We start from the raw sequence: 18,043 nt of genomic DNA on the forward strand, positions 1-18,043 counted from the left end.
AAAAGCAGCAGCAGCAGCAGCAGCATAAATGATCACCTGGCTCACCGCTGTTATAATTCTTCTTAGAGAAATATATTCATTTTATTGCTAGTTAAAAACAAGCTCTGAGAGGTGTAAGGTGCAAAATAACTTTCATATAGCCAAAATAAATCATAAATTAATTTGAGTAATTTCTCCAAGATGATTAACAGAACCATTAAGGGTGGAGATGATTGATACTCCAGTTTTGTAAAATTCAGCCCAGAGGCCAGTTTAATACCGCACTTCAGTCCTAACCCCTAAAGCCCAATCCCAATGAATAGCGAAGTTTTGAGAGTTTTAGCGCACGGCCACATTCATTCATTCAAGGTCACAAAGATATTTGCCATACATTCACCAACAGTTTTAATGGTCGCTAACAGTTTTTCTTGTCGCAAGGACGTTTTAAACATGTTCAAAATGTCTTGGAGACAAGAAAACTGTTTGAAGGGCCTTACCACAAAGTTCCAGTATTGTCTCGTATCTCCGTAGGACACTCTCCCCAAATCTTTTGTAACTTGTCAACACGCAGTTTGGCATATACCACTCTCGCCTAATTTATTTTCAACATTGGTGTCCTCCATGGTTATCTCTCATGTAGCCTACTTTAGCTCAAACAACGATGGATGGTGCAATCTGACACTAATTTAACTTGACATTGGAACTCAGCTTTGGAGGTTGTTCTAGGCTTGTTTGTTACAATTCATATATTCATCTCTGCAATTTTTCATCAATTGTCCTCCTGCAGCAACGACCAAGGAGCTTCGCTACAGTCCCGTAGATCTTAAATTTCTAAACACTACAGGCATGTGGAACTATAGTCACAGGAACATAAAGCTGATTGGAGTCCGTCAGAAGGAGAGGCATCTGAAATCCTTGAACTATCACAAAATTTGATAGGCCTCCAAAATATGATCTTGTTAAAAGTCGCACTGGTAAACAAGGGGAAATTACATTTAAAGGCATGATCACAAACTCTGTGCAAGTATTATCAAGAGGATGCTACGGGGTCTCATTAAATCCTTTCACACTTCCACTCACACACAGTATAAAAAAATGCTATAGAAATAGAACACATGAATACAATTATATATAAACACTCATTACATAAAAAAGTACATAAAAAGGGAACTACCGTATTTTCCGGACTATAAGTCATGTTTTTTCCATAGTTTGGTCGGGGGTGCGACTTATACTCCGGAGCGACTAATGTGTGAAATTATTAACACATTACTACCTGTATATCATTTCACCTGTGATTTTTAACCCTGTCAGGGAATTCCGCTCAGAAGATCGAGACAAGCCTTGTTTGAGGACTGTAAAAAGCGACTCAGACCAGCCAAGACTGACTTTTCATGCTCGCGAGGGACAGACTGTTGCCCTCCGTGTCCTCTCATTTGGCTTTTTATACAGCACATGCATTTCAAAATCCAGACACACAAAACAAGCCATACTTCCTTTTTTCTGAACATTGCACCGGTTTGTGGGCTGACAGTCTTCTATCACAGACATCCTGTTTCACAATTTAAGCATACATTTTTAATGCTGACAGAAACTTTGTGGGTGAGTTCAACAAAAGGTCACAACAGGCGTATCAAAGAAATAAACTTTTAAACATGATATCATTGTCGATTTCTCTTACAAACCCACATAAAGAACACAAAGATAAATCCTAAACGTTATTAAAATGCACGATTCATTTAAACGGTTAAAATTCAATATTGTGTTAAAATAAGTAATTAAAATAGTATGAAAAGACAAAATAAAAATTTGACGTCTATCAATCCATCTATACAAAATAGTATACTGTTCCTTTAAAAGGCGCCGTGCCTGGCAGTGCATGGTCTTGCATCATCAGCCAGCCACACACACACACACACACATGAGAGCGGAGGAGAGAACAGATAATTACAACCGAATACAAAAATACTTTTGGGGACTTGGAAACATTTTACATGGTTGGCGATAAATAAAAGAGTTATTTTATCGATCTACGACCATTTTGGTGAGTTTAAAGTTATCTTAACGTAACCTTCTTGTAATGCTACATGTGTGGATGTTAGCTAAATGTTACCATCATAGCTCGGTGGAAATGATGTGTACTAAGTGCAAAATTTTACTAATTTGATTTATATGGACACATTTGCGTTATGCAACAGAGACAACTTGGATGCTGGTGGGGGGGTGGGGGGGGCTTATGGCGACGTATGTTTTTTCCGGCTGTATTATGCATTTTATGGCTGGTGCGACTTGTACTCCGGAGCGATGTATAGTCCGGAAAATACGGTACATGAACGGCCTTAAGCAGGGTGCAGTGCAGTTTTACAAAAATACAAACTATAACAACAATAACAATCATTGTTAAATTACTACCTCACTGATGGTACAAACCAAAACTGAACCCAACTATCTCAATAAAATTAGCCTGTCATGTAGCTAAGCATAACTATCACAATAATAACCAAAATATGTATTATAAATCCAAAGAACAAAATGTTCCCCATTTTCCCCTTCAATGTGGGCTGGACAATCAACAAGCAACCTACCAAGACATTAGAATTCGTGACATTTGCTTCATTCAGTGTACGAGAAGAAGTGAGGGTTGCGGCAGGACAACTTGTGGCTGTTTCATCGTGACAACGCGCCTGCTCACAATGCCTTAAGCATTCAACAGTTACTGGCTGAGAAGATTGATGTGCTGGGGCAACTTTGCTCAACCAACTTGGCTTCATGTGATTTTTTTTCCCATGTTTTGCAGAATTGTTCATACAGCTCTTGTACTGGCTCTCATGACATTGTGTCAGTTTTTTTTGTGGCTGGTCAGTGTATGCTTCATGGCTACCAATCCAAAGGGAGATTCAAGTTTACGTTCAAACTGCATAGCATCATGTCCAATTGACATTTTTTGTTAAATCCGATTGTTTTACGTAGTCGTTTCCATTATAAAAACATATGTGACTTCTAATGTGAAAGGAATGTTTCAACGAAGTGACACACATGCAGACAAAACAGGACATCATGGAGATACAGTAAATTACAGAGCTGGGCATTTTACTAATATTTCATGGTCCGTTTTCGCCTTCCGCCTGCAGTCGGGATACCCTTCCGCTGTCCGTCTATCCGCCTTTTTGTCCGGCCGAAACAAATAGTAATTGTCAGAGCTGGGTATTCGGTCTATGGTGACGGACCGGTCCGTCTATCCGTCATCCGTCCCGTTTTGCTGACGAATGACAGGAAAAGTTTAAAATAGACGGAATAAGCGTAGTCGGAAGCCCATGTATTTAATCCGTCTCTCGTCTGTAGTCCGTCTTTAGTCTATTTTTCAGGGCGAGGCTTTGATGGCTGCGGCAAGGAACAATAGTGAGTTGTTGTTGCTTGGGAGACAAATTTGACTGAGGGATCCAGCTGTGAACAAGCTTCCATGGCGCAGTGAGTCACACTTTCTGTTCAAATATCAGCCTATTGAAGTTTGCAGTCGGAATCGCTGACAGAAGCCCGTTTAAAATCAGAGGCGGACTGGCTTAAACGTGGGTACAATTTCCCCTCCACGAAAAAAAGGAGAATGACGGACGATGGAAGGGTACCCACGCTGTAGACGGATGACGAATAACGGACACTCATTTTTTTGTAAAATACCCAGCTCTGGTAATTGCCTATAGGCCGGTCCGCCTATTATTTTAAACCGTTACCAATTCCACTTCCAGCTAACTCTTGTTCACCAATCAATCAGCGTGTGTTCCCATTTCTTCTTCGACTCCTAAACACTGCAATGACAATTTCACTACACCCACCTACAGGCCAATCGCAGCTGCTCACAGTACCACCACCCTCACTAACTCTCCCTGCAGATCATTACCACCACCGGACAGCTTTTCCATTAAAACCATCACCGGCAGACGCTGGAATGGAATGCCCAGATCTGCTTTTACATAATGCAATTTTGAAATAAAAAAAAATAGTTTAAGCGATGAAAAAGGTAGACGTTTGACCAACTGAACCATTACTGTTCCGTACTTTTGTCTCAATCTACCTGAGCGAGTTTGGACTCATTTTGCAACAGCGGACTACATACAGGTAAAAAAAATAAAAATAAATGGAAAAATTTGAAACTGACCTGCAGAGTGAACATAGCCAATGTGTCATGTTTGCATGTGTTCCCATTCAGACTAAGAAATAAAAACACTTCACCTCTGACCTCTCTCACTGTCAAAATGCTTTGCCGGCTTCAAAGACAATTTTGGGTTAGACCCCGGTGGGACATTGTGTTCAGAAATGCTGCTGTAACCACTGGCACTGCAAGAATTATACCTCACTTACGACATCATTAAAAGCTTCTTATTAGTCATGCTGTTTTTAATGTCTTGAGCAGTAAATGAACCTCTTGGGAAGTTCCTGATAGCAACGTGTTATAATTTGCCTTGTGTGAGAGCACGCAGGCCAATCTTCTGTGACCACAATGTCTGAGTAAAGTTAGTTTGAAAGTATGCTGGCGGGGAAAAGGAGAAACATCTTCCAGAGAGAAAACGGGTACACAAAGAGTATACTTTATATAAATATAAATTATTGACAAGGCCGATCTCCTCTTGCCCTCAGCTATACCACACTGTGACTTCATCTCACTGACGTAGGCTGCGCTCCTGCTTAAAGGCCTAAATACACCAAACCGACGTCCGAGGTTGTGAAGCGTCTGAGTGCGCCTTCTGATTGGTGTAGTGACCACCGTTGTAGTGTCGTAACTCGTCAGTAAGCGTCTTGGGCGCGTTTACGCATGTTGAATCGGCGTCGCCAGTCGTGACAATTGATCCCTCTGATTGGCTGTTAGCTAGCAAATCAGCGCTCGGAGCACCAGCGGGAAGTGACAAATGCGGATAAACAGTGAGCACACCTTCGCTGCTGTAATCTTCTTACAAGTACAAGAGCGAGGGTTGACAATAGTATTTCACAATACCGTGTCAAGAACTTGGATGGTTTACTTCGCGTGGGAGTTCATCGTGAGCGATGAATATAGCTGAATGCATTGTTTACGTGTTTATAATTCGCCCCCAGCCAACAGCTCTCCGGTTGGATTTTTTCTAACAATGAGAAATAGTGACTACCTCCGCAGATGGTCTGGAAGGGTAATACATCTCACGCATGCGCAGAAGGTACTTTAATGGTCGGCTTCCCTGTCTGTCGTTGCGGTGTATTCCTCCAGCGTGACGTGCCGACAGCCGACCGGACGCCACAGGGGGGTAAGCGTCTGTCACTGTTGGCCAACGTTTTTTTGGTCTATCTAGGCCTTAACACTAACTGCCTTCTCTTCCTTTCCGACTTAGAAACATGATTTAAGACGTACCGTATTTTCCGGACTATACGTCGCTCCAGCTATAAGTTGCACCAGCCATAAAATGCATAATACAGATGAAAAAAACATAAGTCGCACTGGAGTATAAGTAAGTATAAGTAAATTAAATTTGTAAATAAATTGCATTGTAAATAAGTTTGCATTCAGATCAATTGTATATTCATTCTTTAAATATCAGTTAATATAAATAACGTGTGGTAGAGTATCAATGGGTCTAAGAAAACTGCATCCATGTGAAAATGGCAGAAAAATACAGCAGCAAATTTTCCCCAAGGTGTTGGGGGTGGCCAGTGGTGTGCCCACAGAGTGACAACACATGGCTACCCTTGGCCATCTAGCTCCGCCCCTGTGAAACAGATGCTGCCCCCCCCACCCCTGATATTTCCATAACTTATTATTCAATCTTAATATTGAGTCCTTCATTCTCCCCCTGCTGTCTTTTACAATGTACTGATTTTAACAGACCAAGAGCTCAAAGTCTTACAAGGCTAAAGGCTTATTTCATAGCAATCAGGCACGACCCAAAGTGAGATGTCAAACTGAAATCCTGTGTAGATGCTGTAATGGCTTTTGTAGGTCCAACAGTCATAGGTCCATGAACATAAACAGGCACAAACAAACAGCATAGGGTAGTGCTGGCCAAACAAGGATGGCTAATTATAGCAAATAAACTGCACTGATGTGTGCCATTAGCCAAGCAATAATGAAGCCAAGTGGAGGCCTGCCGTGACACTGATGAATGGGCACGCCTCTTTCTGGCCATACAGTTCACACAACCTCTTGAGAAAAGTGAGAGCACTTGGAAGATAAGTGACAGCAAGCTGTGGAAGTTGGACGAAAACAAAGAATAAGAGTCATTTAATGTGGAGCTGTGCAATAGAAGGTGTTTGTAGACTGAGGGCGTGCAGAGCAGAAAAAGAGATGCCTTGATGATGGAGGCCAATGACGTCCCACCATCCAAGGCTCCTCTCCAATGTTATGCATTGCACTAATAACTCACTAAAGCTGCCACTTAGGGAGCATTCAAATATCAAAAAAGGGAAAAAATGCTTTGGTTGAAGACAACTATACGATCAAAGCCCCAAGGCGCAGTGCACTCAACGATTAATAGGCAGCCAGAGACAAAGAAGAATGACCTGATTGCATTGATGGAGCACAACCACAACACAAAGTGGGAGAGAGAGAGTATTGCTTTAGAGCTCATCTAATAAATACAATCAATAACATTTGCATTAGAGCATTAACAAACATTCAGGTACTACATTCAGACTAAAAGCCTGTGTGTAAAAAGCTCCTTGTGATACATTTACAAGATTGCGGCTCAATAGTTAGTTTTCCGTTAATCCATCTTTACTACTACTGCAAACATGAAGAGCGAAGTTGAGCAATCAAATGCACCAAAGGTTTAGATTTAGACCAACCCGCATTTCTTGTCTACCGAGAGACTGAGTGCATTTTATATTTCATGGTAACACAAAGACTGTGCGAATTGCATGAGGCCATAAACAAAGTGACTGATTAGCAATGAGGGAATCTGTAAAAATGTAAATCTGGTATTTGAGCTCAGTGTACCAAAGCATCTTAGTCCAGATATTATTACAAAATCCAGAGGGCTATTAAGAAATAATCATACAATAAGTCGTGGATAACGGTGCTAGCACAGGTCTTGGTTGTTTAGGAAGCACTTGGTGAACCTCTCTTCCCTCTGCACTGTATACACTATTATACTGTATTGAAGTGATCATCCAGGGATGGTCCATTTTCAATAAGATTTTTTTTTTGTTTGTTTGTTATTGTTGTTTTTTTTAAATCAGGAAATTTACATTAGCTTGAACTTTAACTTTTATCAATTTGTTTTGGAGAAATCAGTACAAAACTAACAAGTTCAGAACCGCCCCCAAAAAATTAGCAATTTGGCCACACCCTCCTACCCTCCCTCCATGTCTTGGTGTGACGTCACAGCCGGGACCAATCACATTTGTCCATTCAAAGTCATTGTAAATAACGTCGCTAATAATGTCAAAATAACAGGGATTAATCTGCCCCAATATACAGATCTGGGTATCTTACTACAAATTGAGCGTCCGTTATTCGTCGTCCGTCATCCACCTTTTTTTCCGGGGGGGAAAAAAATAGTATATACTATAGGCCGGTCCAGCTCAAATTTTAAACGGGCGTCCATCCGCAATTCCGACTAAACTTTCACAGGAGCTCCAGTAAACGTAAGGCTCCTGGCTGCATGAGCGGCGGTAGCCAACACCGCAGATGACGGACACGGACCTTCTTGGCTGCCTGGACGGCGGCTCTCCATGAAACTGAGCCCCATGTCTTTTCAAAGTTTATCCATCCATCCATCCATTTTCTCGAACCGGCCACTTATTAGCGAGCACCCGCCGCGCCGCGCCGCCGAGCTGAATATATGGCAGGACAGCCGGCTACTGGCCGACTGGTGGCGGCGTGGAGCTACTACTACTCGAGTGCATGAGCGGGCAGGTGTCCGAGACACGGAACCCCATGTATAGACGGTAAGAAGCTGATCTCCTTCTGCTAACTTTGACTGTTTCGCAATCGAAAGCTAATTCTGCCTCAACAAGCCACGGGAGCTAGCGGGAGCTAACAGCCACTGCTGCCTGTCAGTCTGACTATGGGTATAAAACTAAACATTAGCATTGCTAAATGTCCGAGAACTACGACCAATCGCCATAAAATTCATATGCATATTCCTGGTGCTGTCCACTCCAACCTGTAAAAATAAAGAAAAACGATCAGCACAATATTTTTGATTTCATGGAGGTGATCGTGGCTTTTCCTCATAGGAGCTTACAATTGATGTAAATAACAAAATATTGTGCAGCCCGCTTTTATATTTTCACAGGTTGAAATGGACGAGTAGAAGTGTGCATATGAATTACGCTAGCAAGTAATCACTGTTTCAGACACTGATAACAGATCATGACAAACCAAACCAGGAAACAACACGCATAACTATGGTTGCCTCCCCGTTATGACAAACAGCTTGCGATGGAAAAAAAAACCCAAACCACGCACCAAAAGGGGTCATGCCAATCTGAGGCTTTAGTCATAACAAAAAAGCCCATAAACCACTACAGATTCTTTTGAGGAAGGGGGTGGATTTTAGTGCTGACATTTTTACATACAGACCTATTATATAAGTGCCGATGTTCATCCCAATCAAGTGTTCCTTTAATGTGCTTACACACATACAATGGGTCCATTTTCAGTGTGCTCCTTGCCATTTCTTTTTTTCTTTCCTGGAACCACTATCACTGCTGAATCAATTAAAAAAATAAAGATCATCTAATCCCATCTAGAAAATGTACCATGACGGAAACAAAAAAGTGTAGTGTTTCATTTCCTCTGCACGATATCGACTCGGCTTTACTCTTTTTAATATGAATGCTTGAAATTACATGTTGGCAACAACGTCAACATGCTAAAGTTATCTTACCATTTTTCTTTAATCGTTTAATTACGACAATAAAAAGATTTACCAAAAGCACTTCTCTTAAAAAAAAAAGTAAACTAAGGTTCGATACTTTTTACTGTTTTGCATTTTTAACAAATCAACAAATTTTAACTTTGAGAAATTATTAAAAGTTACTTGCAAGACTTCTTTTTGCACCTGTATGACAAGTAACATTGTTAAAATGTTACCCAAAATACTGCCTGTACAGTATTTCTTAGTTGTGTGATGGTACAAGTTTGACTGAATTAGGTTATCTATTTTATTTTTTTTGCATTTCTAAAAGTCTTAAATAATCAAGGGCCATACAGCCTTCTACAATGGATCTAATTTAGGAATCAAAACATATTTTTCAAACACCACAAGATCTCTTTGGGGATAAAAGGTATTTTTTATTGCAATACGCCGTTGCCATAGAGACAAGACAGGAAAAAGAAAACATACCCCATGAGTGCTACAATATCTAAAACAAGGCAGTTAGAGAAAGGAGAATGGAGGTACGGGGCAAATATGTCTCCAAGGTATTCATTGTGAATCCACATGCAAGCACATGGACACTGTGTGAACACAGAGCACATCCTAGTGACACCCAGAGGAGGCTAGTCCAATCCCAGCTGCTGAGATAAGGAGCCCACAACCACCATCACAGCTCCTGTGTCAGCAGGGAAGCATTAAGCGAGAGCACAAAGAGGCTACATGAATCCAGAGAACCCTCTCTCATTTGCATACATTTGTAAACACTGACACAAAGCCAACATAATGCGCCGGCACACCGTTAGCTCAATCGGGAGCAGAACGGAGCATCCAAATGAGGCGAGGGCGCTAGCCGTAACCTTTCTGTGATACTTCATCCATCACGTGGACTCCTCACGTCCGAGTCACAGCACAAGAAACAGAATGTGGGCACCAAAATCATCCTTTCAGGCAGCATACGACAGTTAAACTTGAATGACATACTTCTTAAGGGAGCAACGAGAAAGAAAAACTAGGTGCAGGAATATCGAAGAAAAACTGGAAAAATTAGATTTGCCTGACTTGAAGATATACAAATATCAATAAAGCCTCAACATACTTAAGACTGAACTTGAAATAACCTTACTCTGTTTACATCCCCCTCTCGCTTTTTTGTTTCGTTGTGTGGTTGTACTCTTGCTAGTGTAGTTCTCTGCTTCTTTGTCATATTTGTACTTCCAAAATCACGCGCCTTCTCAGACCAACTCATTTGTTCTCCTCTTTTATGTCATCTTCCTTTCAATCATATCCCTGCAGCTCATTAATATTGGACTATTGTTCCCTTGCAAGGCCACAGAGGGGTCATTATCTGATCATCATCCCTGAGAATCATTACACTCTAGATCATATTGTCTGTGCACCGAGAGATGGATGAAAAAAAGAGGTGAGGGTAGGAGGATGAGTTAAAAAAAAAAAAAGTGCAAAAACAGTAAAGACGAGGACAGCGATGGTAAGGCTTTACAGCATGAAAACAACAGATAAGAGGACACGAGGGGTGGAAAGGAGGACAAGAAAAATATGAGGGGAGAAAAGAAGAAGCTGATGTGCTGCATACAAAGAGAAGGAAGGCAGAAGAGGACAGAAACAATAATAGCCTTGTCTTATCACTGCGCAGTGATGAATTCCCTTCTCACAGGAGTCTGTCGGCCCGGACCGTGCCTGATGACAAACCCCCTCCAACTCTCACTGCACCCATTGCTATTTATGACGGCCACTCTTCCACTGGCAGCCATGAAGGAGCCAGCTGGGCTTCATTTCATCTCAGGTCAGTGTCGTCACTCCTGGGACCTGATGACAGCGTCAAACGGCGCCTCCCTGGTCACGTCCTCACTGCCCGCCTGTCTTCACATGTTGCAGGTCTTTCAGCACATCAACTGCTGATTACCACGGATCAGCGACCTCACTGTTACCTGATACTTATGACAGCGACCATGGAGGTATAATACGGTGAATACAATGAAAAGTTGGACTCTGGCTGTTCTACCACTCATCGCTTCTCAATGCACAAAAATGACATCATTACACAATAGCCCAATTATCAACATTGAAGAAGGAACTGCCTGCTCGGCATGTATCGAAAGAGAGGTCCAGCAAGCGGGATCATGCTCAACCAAATCCAACAGATGGGGATGTAGCTTGTGTGCTTTCTTTGCTTCCAATTTATATTTTCTGTGTAATGCCGTGACGGTGATCCAATTTCTAAGTTAATTTGTGTGTTATAAGGAACTGCTTTAATAAGTGTGTAACTTGTATTACCCTAACCTCATGCCATTTTCTCCCAGCTCTCTATAATTCTCCAATAACAATCTCAGCCCCAATAAGCACTATAAGAACTTGGCCAGGCAATTAATCCATGCAATCTGCTGCAATTGTCTGCATTTTGTATGTAGTATCTGTTTACCCGTTCAAGTATTCCTGCCTGGAATCAATTATTCATGGGTGTTACTTTTTGTACCCTCCAGCGACAGCACAGGCTGGTCACAAACGAGAAGCCGAGCCATTGATCGACACCTCTAACGACACTTTGGAAATGAGAAGGAGATGTGAAGAAGCAGGTTCAGCACTAGGACAAATTTGCCACACACACACACACAGGAAGCAGAAATAGGGAAGATCAGGGACGAATTTAGTACGTGAAGGAGCATAGAATGGTGGAGGCAAACGTAAAAAGTTGGTTTATGACAGCAAATGGTGATGATAGTAAATAACTTGAGGTTAAGGGGCGGCATCTAAAACACATGCTCACTGAAAATATGATGGGAATATTGAAAAATGTAAGCATCTTCTCTTTTTAATAGTTTTAGCATTTACTGTGCTATAGCTCACCCTCAGAGGAAGGCTAGATTTATTTATGATAGATAGGTCACATGATGAAGCGTTCAAAAAAGGGTTAACTCTTTTGTAAACACACACGCACACAGCTGTCACATATTTAGCCAACTCAACTCTTTCGGAAACGGTTTCCTGTACTTAGAAAAAACACTACAAATGAATGACCTAACCGATGTGAAAAAAGATGAGACTGTCAAGTTAAAAGGGAGCATGTTATTCAGTAATTGGCAAAGGATAGTGAAAGCTCCACTTCGGTAGTGAAAGAATTGTCAGGGGAAGAAGGGGCGAAACAACATGTTTTTAATCTGCTTAATGGAACAGGTGCCTGGCTGGCTTACTGTTCTTTGAGAGCCCACAGTCCAAATCACACTGTGTCCAACACGGGTGTGGAAATAACTGTGCCTTGGATGTAACGCTGCTTGGCAACCTCCTTAACAGTAATGAGCACATCCTATGCTGCGACAGGTGCAGTGTTTGCTCGAACTGCTTCCCAATCCATCTTCTGTGAAGTTATAGCGGATATAAGTTTACACACCCATGTTCAAATGTCAAGTGTTTGTAATTCAAACAAATCGGGACCTATATATATATATATATATATATATATATATATATATATATATATATATATATATATATATTTATTTATTTTTTTTTTTTTTAAATCTACCATTAATTTGACCTATACATCCTGTACAACATAATTGAAAAAATAGAACATTTTAAAGACGGAAAGTACTGTATTTTTGAGACTATAAATCACTCCGGAGTATGCTATTACCATATTATTACTATTAAATTATTACTTGAGAAAAAAGACAAGACTAGAAAACTAGTTTGTTAGTTAATTTAAATGTGTCTAGAGGAAAGGCAATGAAGAGTGCAACAAGAATGTTATTTATTCTGTGTGTCATTGTTTTCCCACGCAGCTTTCTTTCTTGCCTTTTGTCTAACGTTTTTTTGAGCATCTACTGTAATTCCCGACACTGATCTCCTCTAATCACCCAATTAGTTTCCCCCATACTCTATTTTGGTTTTCCATTACTAGTGTTAATTGCTTGGAGATGGATGTTTCAGATTAAATAATAACATGTTTTCTTTTTAGTGAAATAGATCACAAGTTGCCTGAATAAAATATCTAAAAGGAATAACTAACCTTGAGGATTTTTAAAAATCCTTTCATTTTAAAATCATGGCATTATTTCAGTGCTACATGAATAAAAAAGAAGGAACAGTAAAACCATTTACACCGCAGAATGCTCAAACAAAGAGTAATTTTCTCATTGAGTGGAACGGAAAGCCAGAAGAGGAGAGCTTCTGACAACAATAAGATTATACCTCCGCTCTCTTTTGTGGTACACCAGAGGCTGGCATGCGCTTCCCTGGGCAACGAATCATTCTCCCAGTAAAATGATTCATGTTCAAAGTTAAAACTATCATTGGGGACAGCCAGGATGCCCTGGATATAAGTTGAAAAGGAAACAGATCAAGTCAGTCAGGTCAGTCGCACACGGCATTCCTCTGCCACAAGCTATATGCACACCGAATATAATGTTGAAATTAACCAGTCTTATATTCAACTTACATTCATAAGCTTCATGTTTTTATACCAGATTTATAAACATTTTGGCCCCTAATAAACGAAATGTATTACAATCAGTGCTGGGAGTAGGGCATTACAAAAGCAATGTGTTACTCCAAGTGTAATATATTACATTTAGACAGTAACAAACGAGTGACTCATTATATTTTTGTCAAATTACAGTTATCGAGTCCCATAATGCGTTACAATTTTGGGACAACAAGACAAAATTAATCACCAAAAGTGCACGAGAAAGCATATCATTAGATCATTTACAAGTTAACTGAATCAATTCCCATTCATTTCTTACTTACCTTTAGATGTGTACCGGTACATAGTCCAGAAAAATCTGTCTTGCCAACATTTTACTTATTTTTTACACGATTGTCAGCATCTTACATGGCTGTGACGCCATTGTTTGTGAGAGCAATCACTGTCATGTTTTCATGAAATAAACAAAGCATATTAAAATTATAGACAGGAACAAACTAAAGTAAAATCAGCCTTTAGAATTGTGAAAAAGAAACAGACATTTTTCAGATATGATTTGAATGAATGTGCCAATAATTGCAGTAATCAAAACGATGATCACTCTTGACTTGCTCTGGGCTAGGAAAATGTAAATCATTCCGCTTCTGGGCGGAAGAACGCCGCTGGCCGATGAAGTCACGCTACAGAAACTCCAATTGAACAAACTACATTACGCACTGTTAAAAAGGTACTCACCCCCAAATCAATTTATTTTTTGCTATTTAAGTACCCCCAAATCAATTTATTTTTTGCTATTTAACTGTATAAACGTGTGACTATTTGACTAGCAGGGAATCCTGACGTCACTTCCGTAATCTTGACGTATGGTGGTTCTGCCACCGTGGGGTATGTAAGCAGCTCAGGCTCGTACCCGACTCCGTAGCGAGTTGGAGTTGGAGTTGGAATTGGAATTGGAATAGTAACGTTTGCCAACAGCTATACAGTATATCGAGTTTCAGGTTAGCAATTCTTTTCTATTGTGCATTTTTTCATAATTGAAAACAGATGCAAGGTACCTTTTCAAAATGTCTGTGAAATGCTCTTCTCAAAATACCCCAAGAATCAAGAATTACATATTTATACAATATATTTCTTCCATACAATATATTTTCTTCATGCTAAAATGAGCTCTTTTTAGGGGTGGATCTGTCTCATGGTGTGTGAGCCAGCACTCATCCGCTACATTTGATGCTGGGCCAAAAGCAACCCAGGCTTTTGTTACCAAGATAAATAACGGGTTGGATCTCGCTGGGTGAGTGTGTGTGTTCTGGCAAGCGTTTAGCCGGCAGTCTTCCCTTCTGCGTCGCTCGACACCAAGCGTGCGCTGTGACCGGCTGCTTAATTCTACTTGCGGAAGGCGAGCCCAAAGTGTGGAAATCAAGCATTTGAACTCGTGGATGGGCCGCCACCGCATCGACAATTTCACAGAGCAATCAAGTCAGTGCTGCTTATGAGAAGCTAATGCTTTTAGCTAACAATCCGTGTGCTCAGCAAAATAATGTTGCTCTGATAATCTTGCGTGAAGCCACCACCCGCAAACAGGAAACAGTTTGGGGAAATTCTAAAGAACCAGCCTTTGTCTCACCTCTCTAAAGTCAATAAGGTGGACGAAAATTGATTTTAAAAACATTTTTCACATTAAACTTGCAGTTTAAGCTGATTAGTGACAGTCACAGGGTAACTTCATAAGTAAGAGGTGTCATAGCGTGTCTTTTGAGTTTGGTTTTTGACTTCAGTTTCATGTTTTTCTTTGTGTTCCTTTGTCTGTCTCTCATTAAGTTATTGAGTCCACCTGTGCTTGTCATCCCGGTCCTTTGTGTTAGTCAACAAGCTCCCTCCTACCCCGTTTCTTATCCAGGTGTTCCTCGTTGTATGGTCAACTTGTCTGTATTTAGTTCCCCGCTTTCTTTTACTCCTTGTCAATTTGTTGTCATTTGTCAATGGTCTGCTGTCTGTTATCAAGTCAAGTCCTAGTGTTTGTTTAGTTTCCTTTTGATCCTGTTGGCCTTTTTGTTTTCTTTTAATTAAATACGTTAGACTGCACTTGATTTTTGCCTCTTGCTTTTGGGTCCTCCTCCACGCATATCATGACAAGAGGTATCATTCACGCGCTTTGACACGCTTATAAAGAGCAATAAACATTTTAACATGCTCACTGCAACCCAGGTATGCAGGTGTAAACTAGTGTCATCAATTTTATTTCTAAAAAACAATGGCCAAGTCAAGCAGTCAACGATAACCAATGAATGAGGTTATAGTATATTGTGTTTCCAAATCATATAACAGGTGCACAACAGTGTCAGGGATCAATTTATCTTTACGTGATGAGTTCTATTCTGGAAAAATGTTAAAGAAAACATTTTACGCTTTGTGTTGAGCAGCAACATAAACCTTATCTCAAATGTGCTTCAAGCTGCCATTGCTTTCATAACCGCGATAAGCACCATGTCTGTTTTATGACAGACTGTTCGAGCTGAATTGTAAACAACACTACGAAGTCCTAAGTCAAAATGACATCTTTCATTTCCCTTTTTAAAGCGAATATTTTCCCAAGATGGATCCTTTAGAAGTTTCTGAGGAGCTATTAATATTTTCAACTTGCGGTGGATGACCTGGGCTGAATAAATAAAGAGAAGAACCAATATTTTGTATTCATGTGACAGCAATGGGATAGGTGTTCAGTTATAAGTTCGCAAAAGCAGCAGAAGTGCACACTCAAGTGTCTGTGTTGCCCTGCTGACCAGCAAACTGTTTGATCTTGTGGGGTTCAGTTCTTTTCCACAATGTGTGAGGAATGAGCTTTTAGACCTGCTTCTAAATGTTAAGTGTTTTGTGTGATTCCTGTTGTGTGATATTAAAACATATTGACCTATACCCATAATGCTGTATGCTTTCATCCTGTGGTTCCGCGAGCCCAATATGTTGTTACTATTACAGGATACTACGTTTTTTAGCAAATATATAATAAGCTGATCTTGTAAATCATCAACAATGTTGAGTGAGTTTTGAAATTTTTCATTGTGTGTTCACACTGAGCCATTGAATTCTTTTAACAGGATAAAAAGTTGTTATTTTTTTATCGCAGAACAAACAAAGCAGGGACACGTATAGCACAAAGGTGCCCAAGTTGAAGATGTGTGTAGGGGAGGTGTGTCCTATGTAATATAATTAGCAATTACTAGACCTACAATTATATAAAAAAATGTACGTTAATGTGATAGGACATTTTTGTATAGTATTGCAATAAATAGCGCGTTTTTAAAATGAACATTGAAAAACAGCTAACCATTGTACTCAATGTCCCTTTAAAGTTTTGTCTATGCTTAGCAGCAAGCATATCTACTGACTAAAATAATGATTAATGACGTCAAAAGCTAATGGTGTAAATCTACAATATCTGCTTGATAAGTTATCAAGAAGGTTTCCAACGAAGCCCAAATAATGAGCAATGTTAGTGAAATGATGTTCAGCCCAAAAGGATACAGAGGCATGTCTGACTTATTTGTCCAAACGAAATTAGAAACAGAACTTGGGTCTGTTGTTGACACAAATTTTAGCATGTCCAACAGAAAATGAGCAGAGAGAGGCTCAGGCTGAGAGACAAAGGCCAACCAAGAAACAAGACAACAGGAGCAACGAGTAGTGATGAATGCTAGGAGACAGATAAAGGAGCGTGTGTGGATGACAGACAGGATGAGAGAAGTGCTGCAAAAGTAATGAGACGAGAAAGTGGATGACCTTAATCAGTCACTCTCAAGCATGTGCATGCACACGGACACACACAAACGCTTACCAACCTGCCTCGCGTGCGCGATTGCACAGTGATGCTCTCGGTTTCATTACGGGCCCATTTCCTCTGCCTAATAACCCCACAGAAGCCGGTGATAAGCAATGGGCACTCTCTCCTCTGTGCACAACATCTCATTTGAGCAGAGGAAATTGGAAAGAAAAGAGAGTGCAGAGGTGAGAAGAGCAGAAGATGAGGACTGAAAGGAGTGGACGGAGGAGATGAGGATGGTGGCGAGGAATGGATGTTTGGCAGCAGAGCCCAGATAAGCCGCATCCACCACTCAAAGGTAAAAGGTGTGCTTCTGTGATTAAGGAAGGGAAGAGTGGTGATTGGGTGAAGCAAAATGTTAACAAATGCAAAAAATAAGCAGCAGAGTTATTCAATTTTTTTTTCCTTTCTTTTTTTTTTGCAAGCAAGCAGCAGGACAGCAAATATGGGAATGAATACAGCAGGAGGGAAGTACAATCACAGCTCGGTAGAGCACAGACCTCAACAGAGGCAGAACAATTCGAAAATGCACCAAAGCACCAAATTGAACACTTACTCCTCCACATGCCTGCCTTTTGTCAGCAAGACTCATGCATTATTCAGTGAAAAGAATTTGGGAGAATGCTCATAAAATATCATACATCTAGTCTCAAGGTTGTAAATTCTTGACAAAAGTCTAGTTTGTTGCCAGCCCTAGGCCCTCATATTGCCGGGGTTGGGGGGGTGTAGTGGCATACCACATATGTGTTTGTTTGTCAGGGTTTACTTCCTGCTTCACAGAGAATGATGAAGACAACAGGACCTTATCAGTTTTGTTGTGTTTATGATGAGGGGGATGGTTCCATTGTGACTGATGTGTTGTTTTTTGTTCCACTGTGACTCAAACTGTAAAAGGAGAAATATGTTTGATCTGCATTTTTTCACAGATCTGCACAAGAGGTTAGTGGGCCACAAAGTTTCAAG

The 18,043-nt window shown here is 40.5% G+C and overlaps 2 protein-coding genes across 3 annotated transcripts in view; one reads left to right on the forward strand and one right to left on the reverse strand.

The window, feature by feature from the left end:
- b4galnt4a (beta-1,4-N-acetyl-galactosaminyl transferase 4a) overlaps positions 1-18,043 on the reverse strand; it is a 173,117-nt gene that overhangs the window by 103,136 nt on the left and 51,938 nt on the right. The window lies entirely within an intron of this gene.
- On the forward strand, positions 7,426-12,289 carry LOC147148427 (uncharacterized). Of its 2 annotated transcripts, none has more exons than XM_086028825.1 (4): positions 7,426-7,887; positions 10,474-10,623; positions 10,716-10,795; positions 11,321-12,289. In XM_086028825.1, exons 1-4 carry the CDS (start codon positions 7,844-7,846, stop codon positions 11,464-11,466), a joined length of 420 nt encoding a protein of 139 aa, XP_085884951.1. In that variant the 5' UTR covers positions 7,426-7,843; the 3' UTR covers positions 11,467-12,289. The 2 variants fall into 2 exon arrangements, with proteins under 2 accessions (XP_085884951.1, XP_085884952.1); XM_086028826.1 differs by having other exon boundaries at positions 10,495-10,623.

Source organism: Filicampus tigris, chromosome 4 (assembly GCF_054856515.1).
Source record: "Filicampus tigris isolate MCC_2025a chromosome 4, RoL_Ftig_1.0, whole genome shotgun sequence".
Classification (NCBI taxonomy): domain Eukaryota; kingdom Metazoa; phylum Chordata; class Actinopteri; order Syngnathiformes; family Syngnathidae; genus Filicampus; species Filicampus tigris.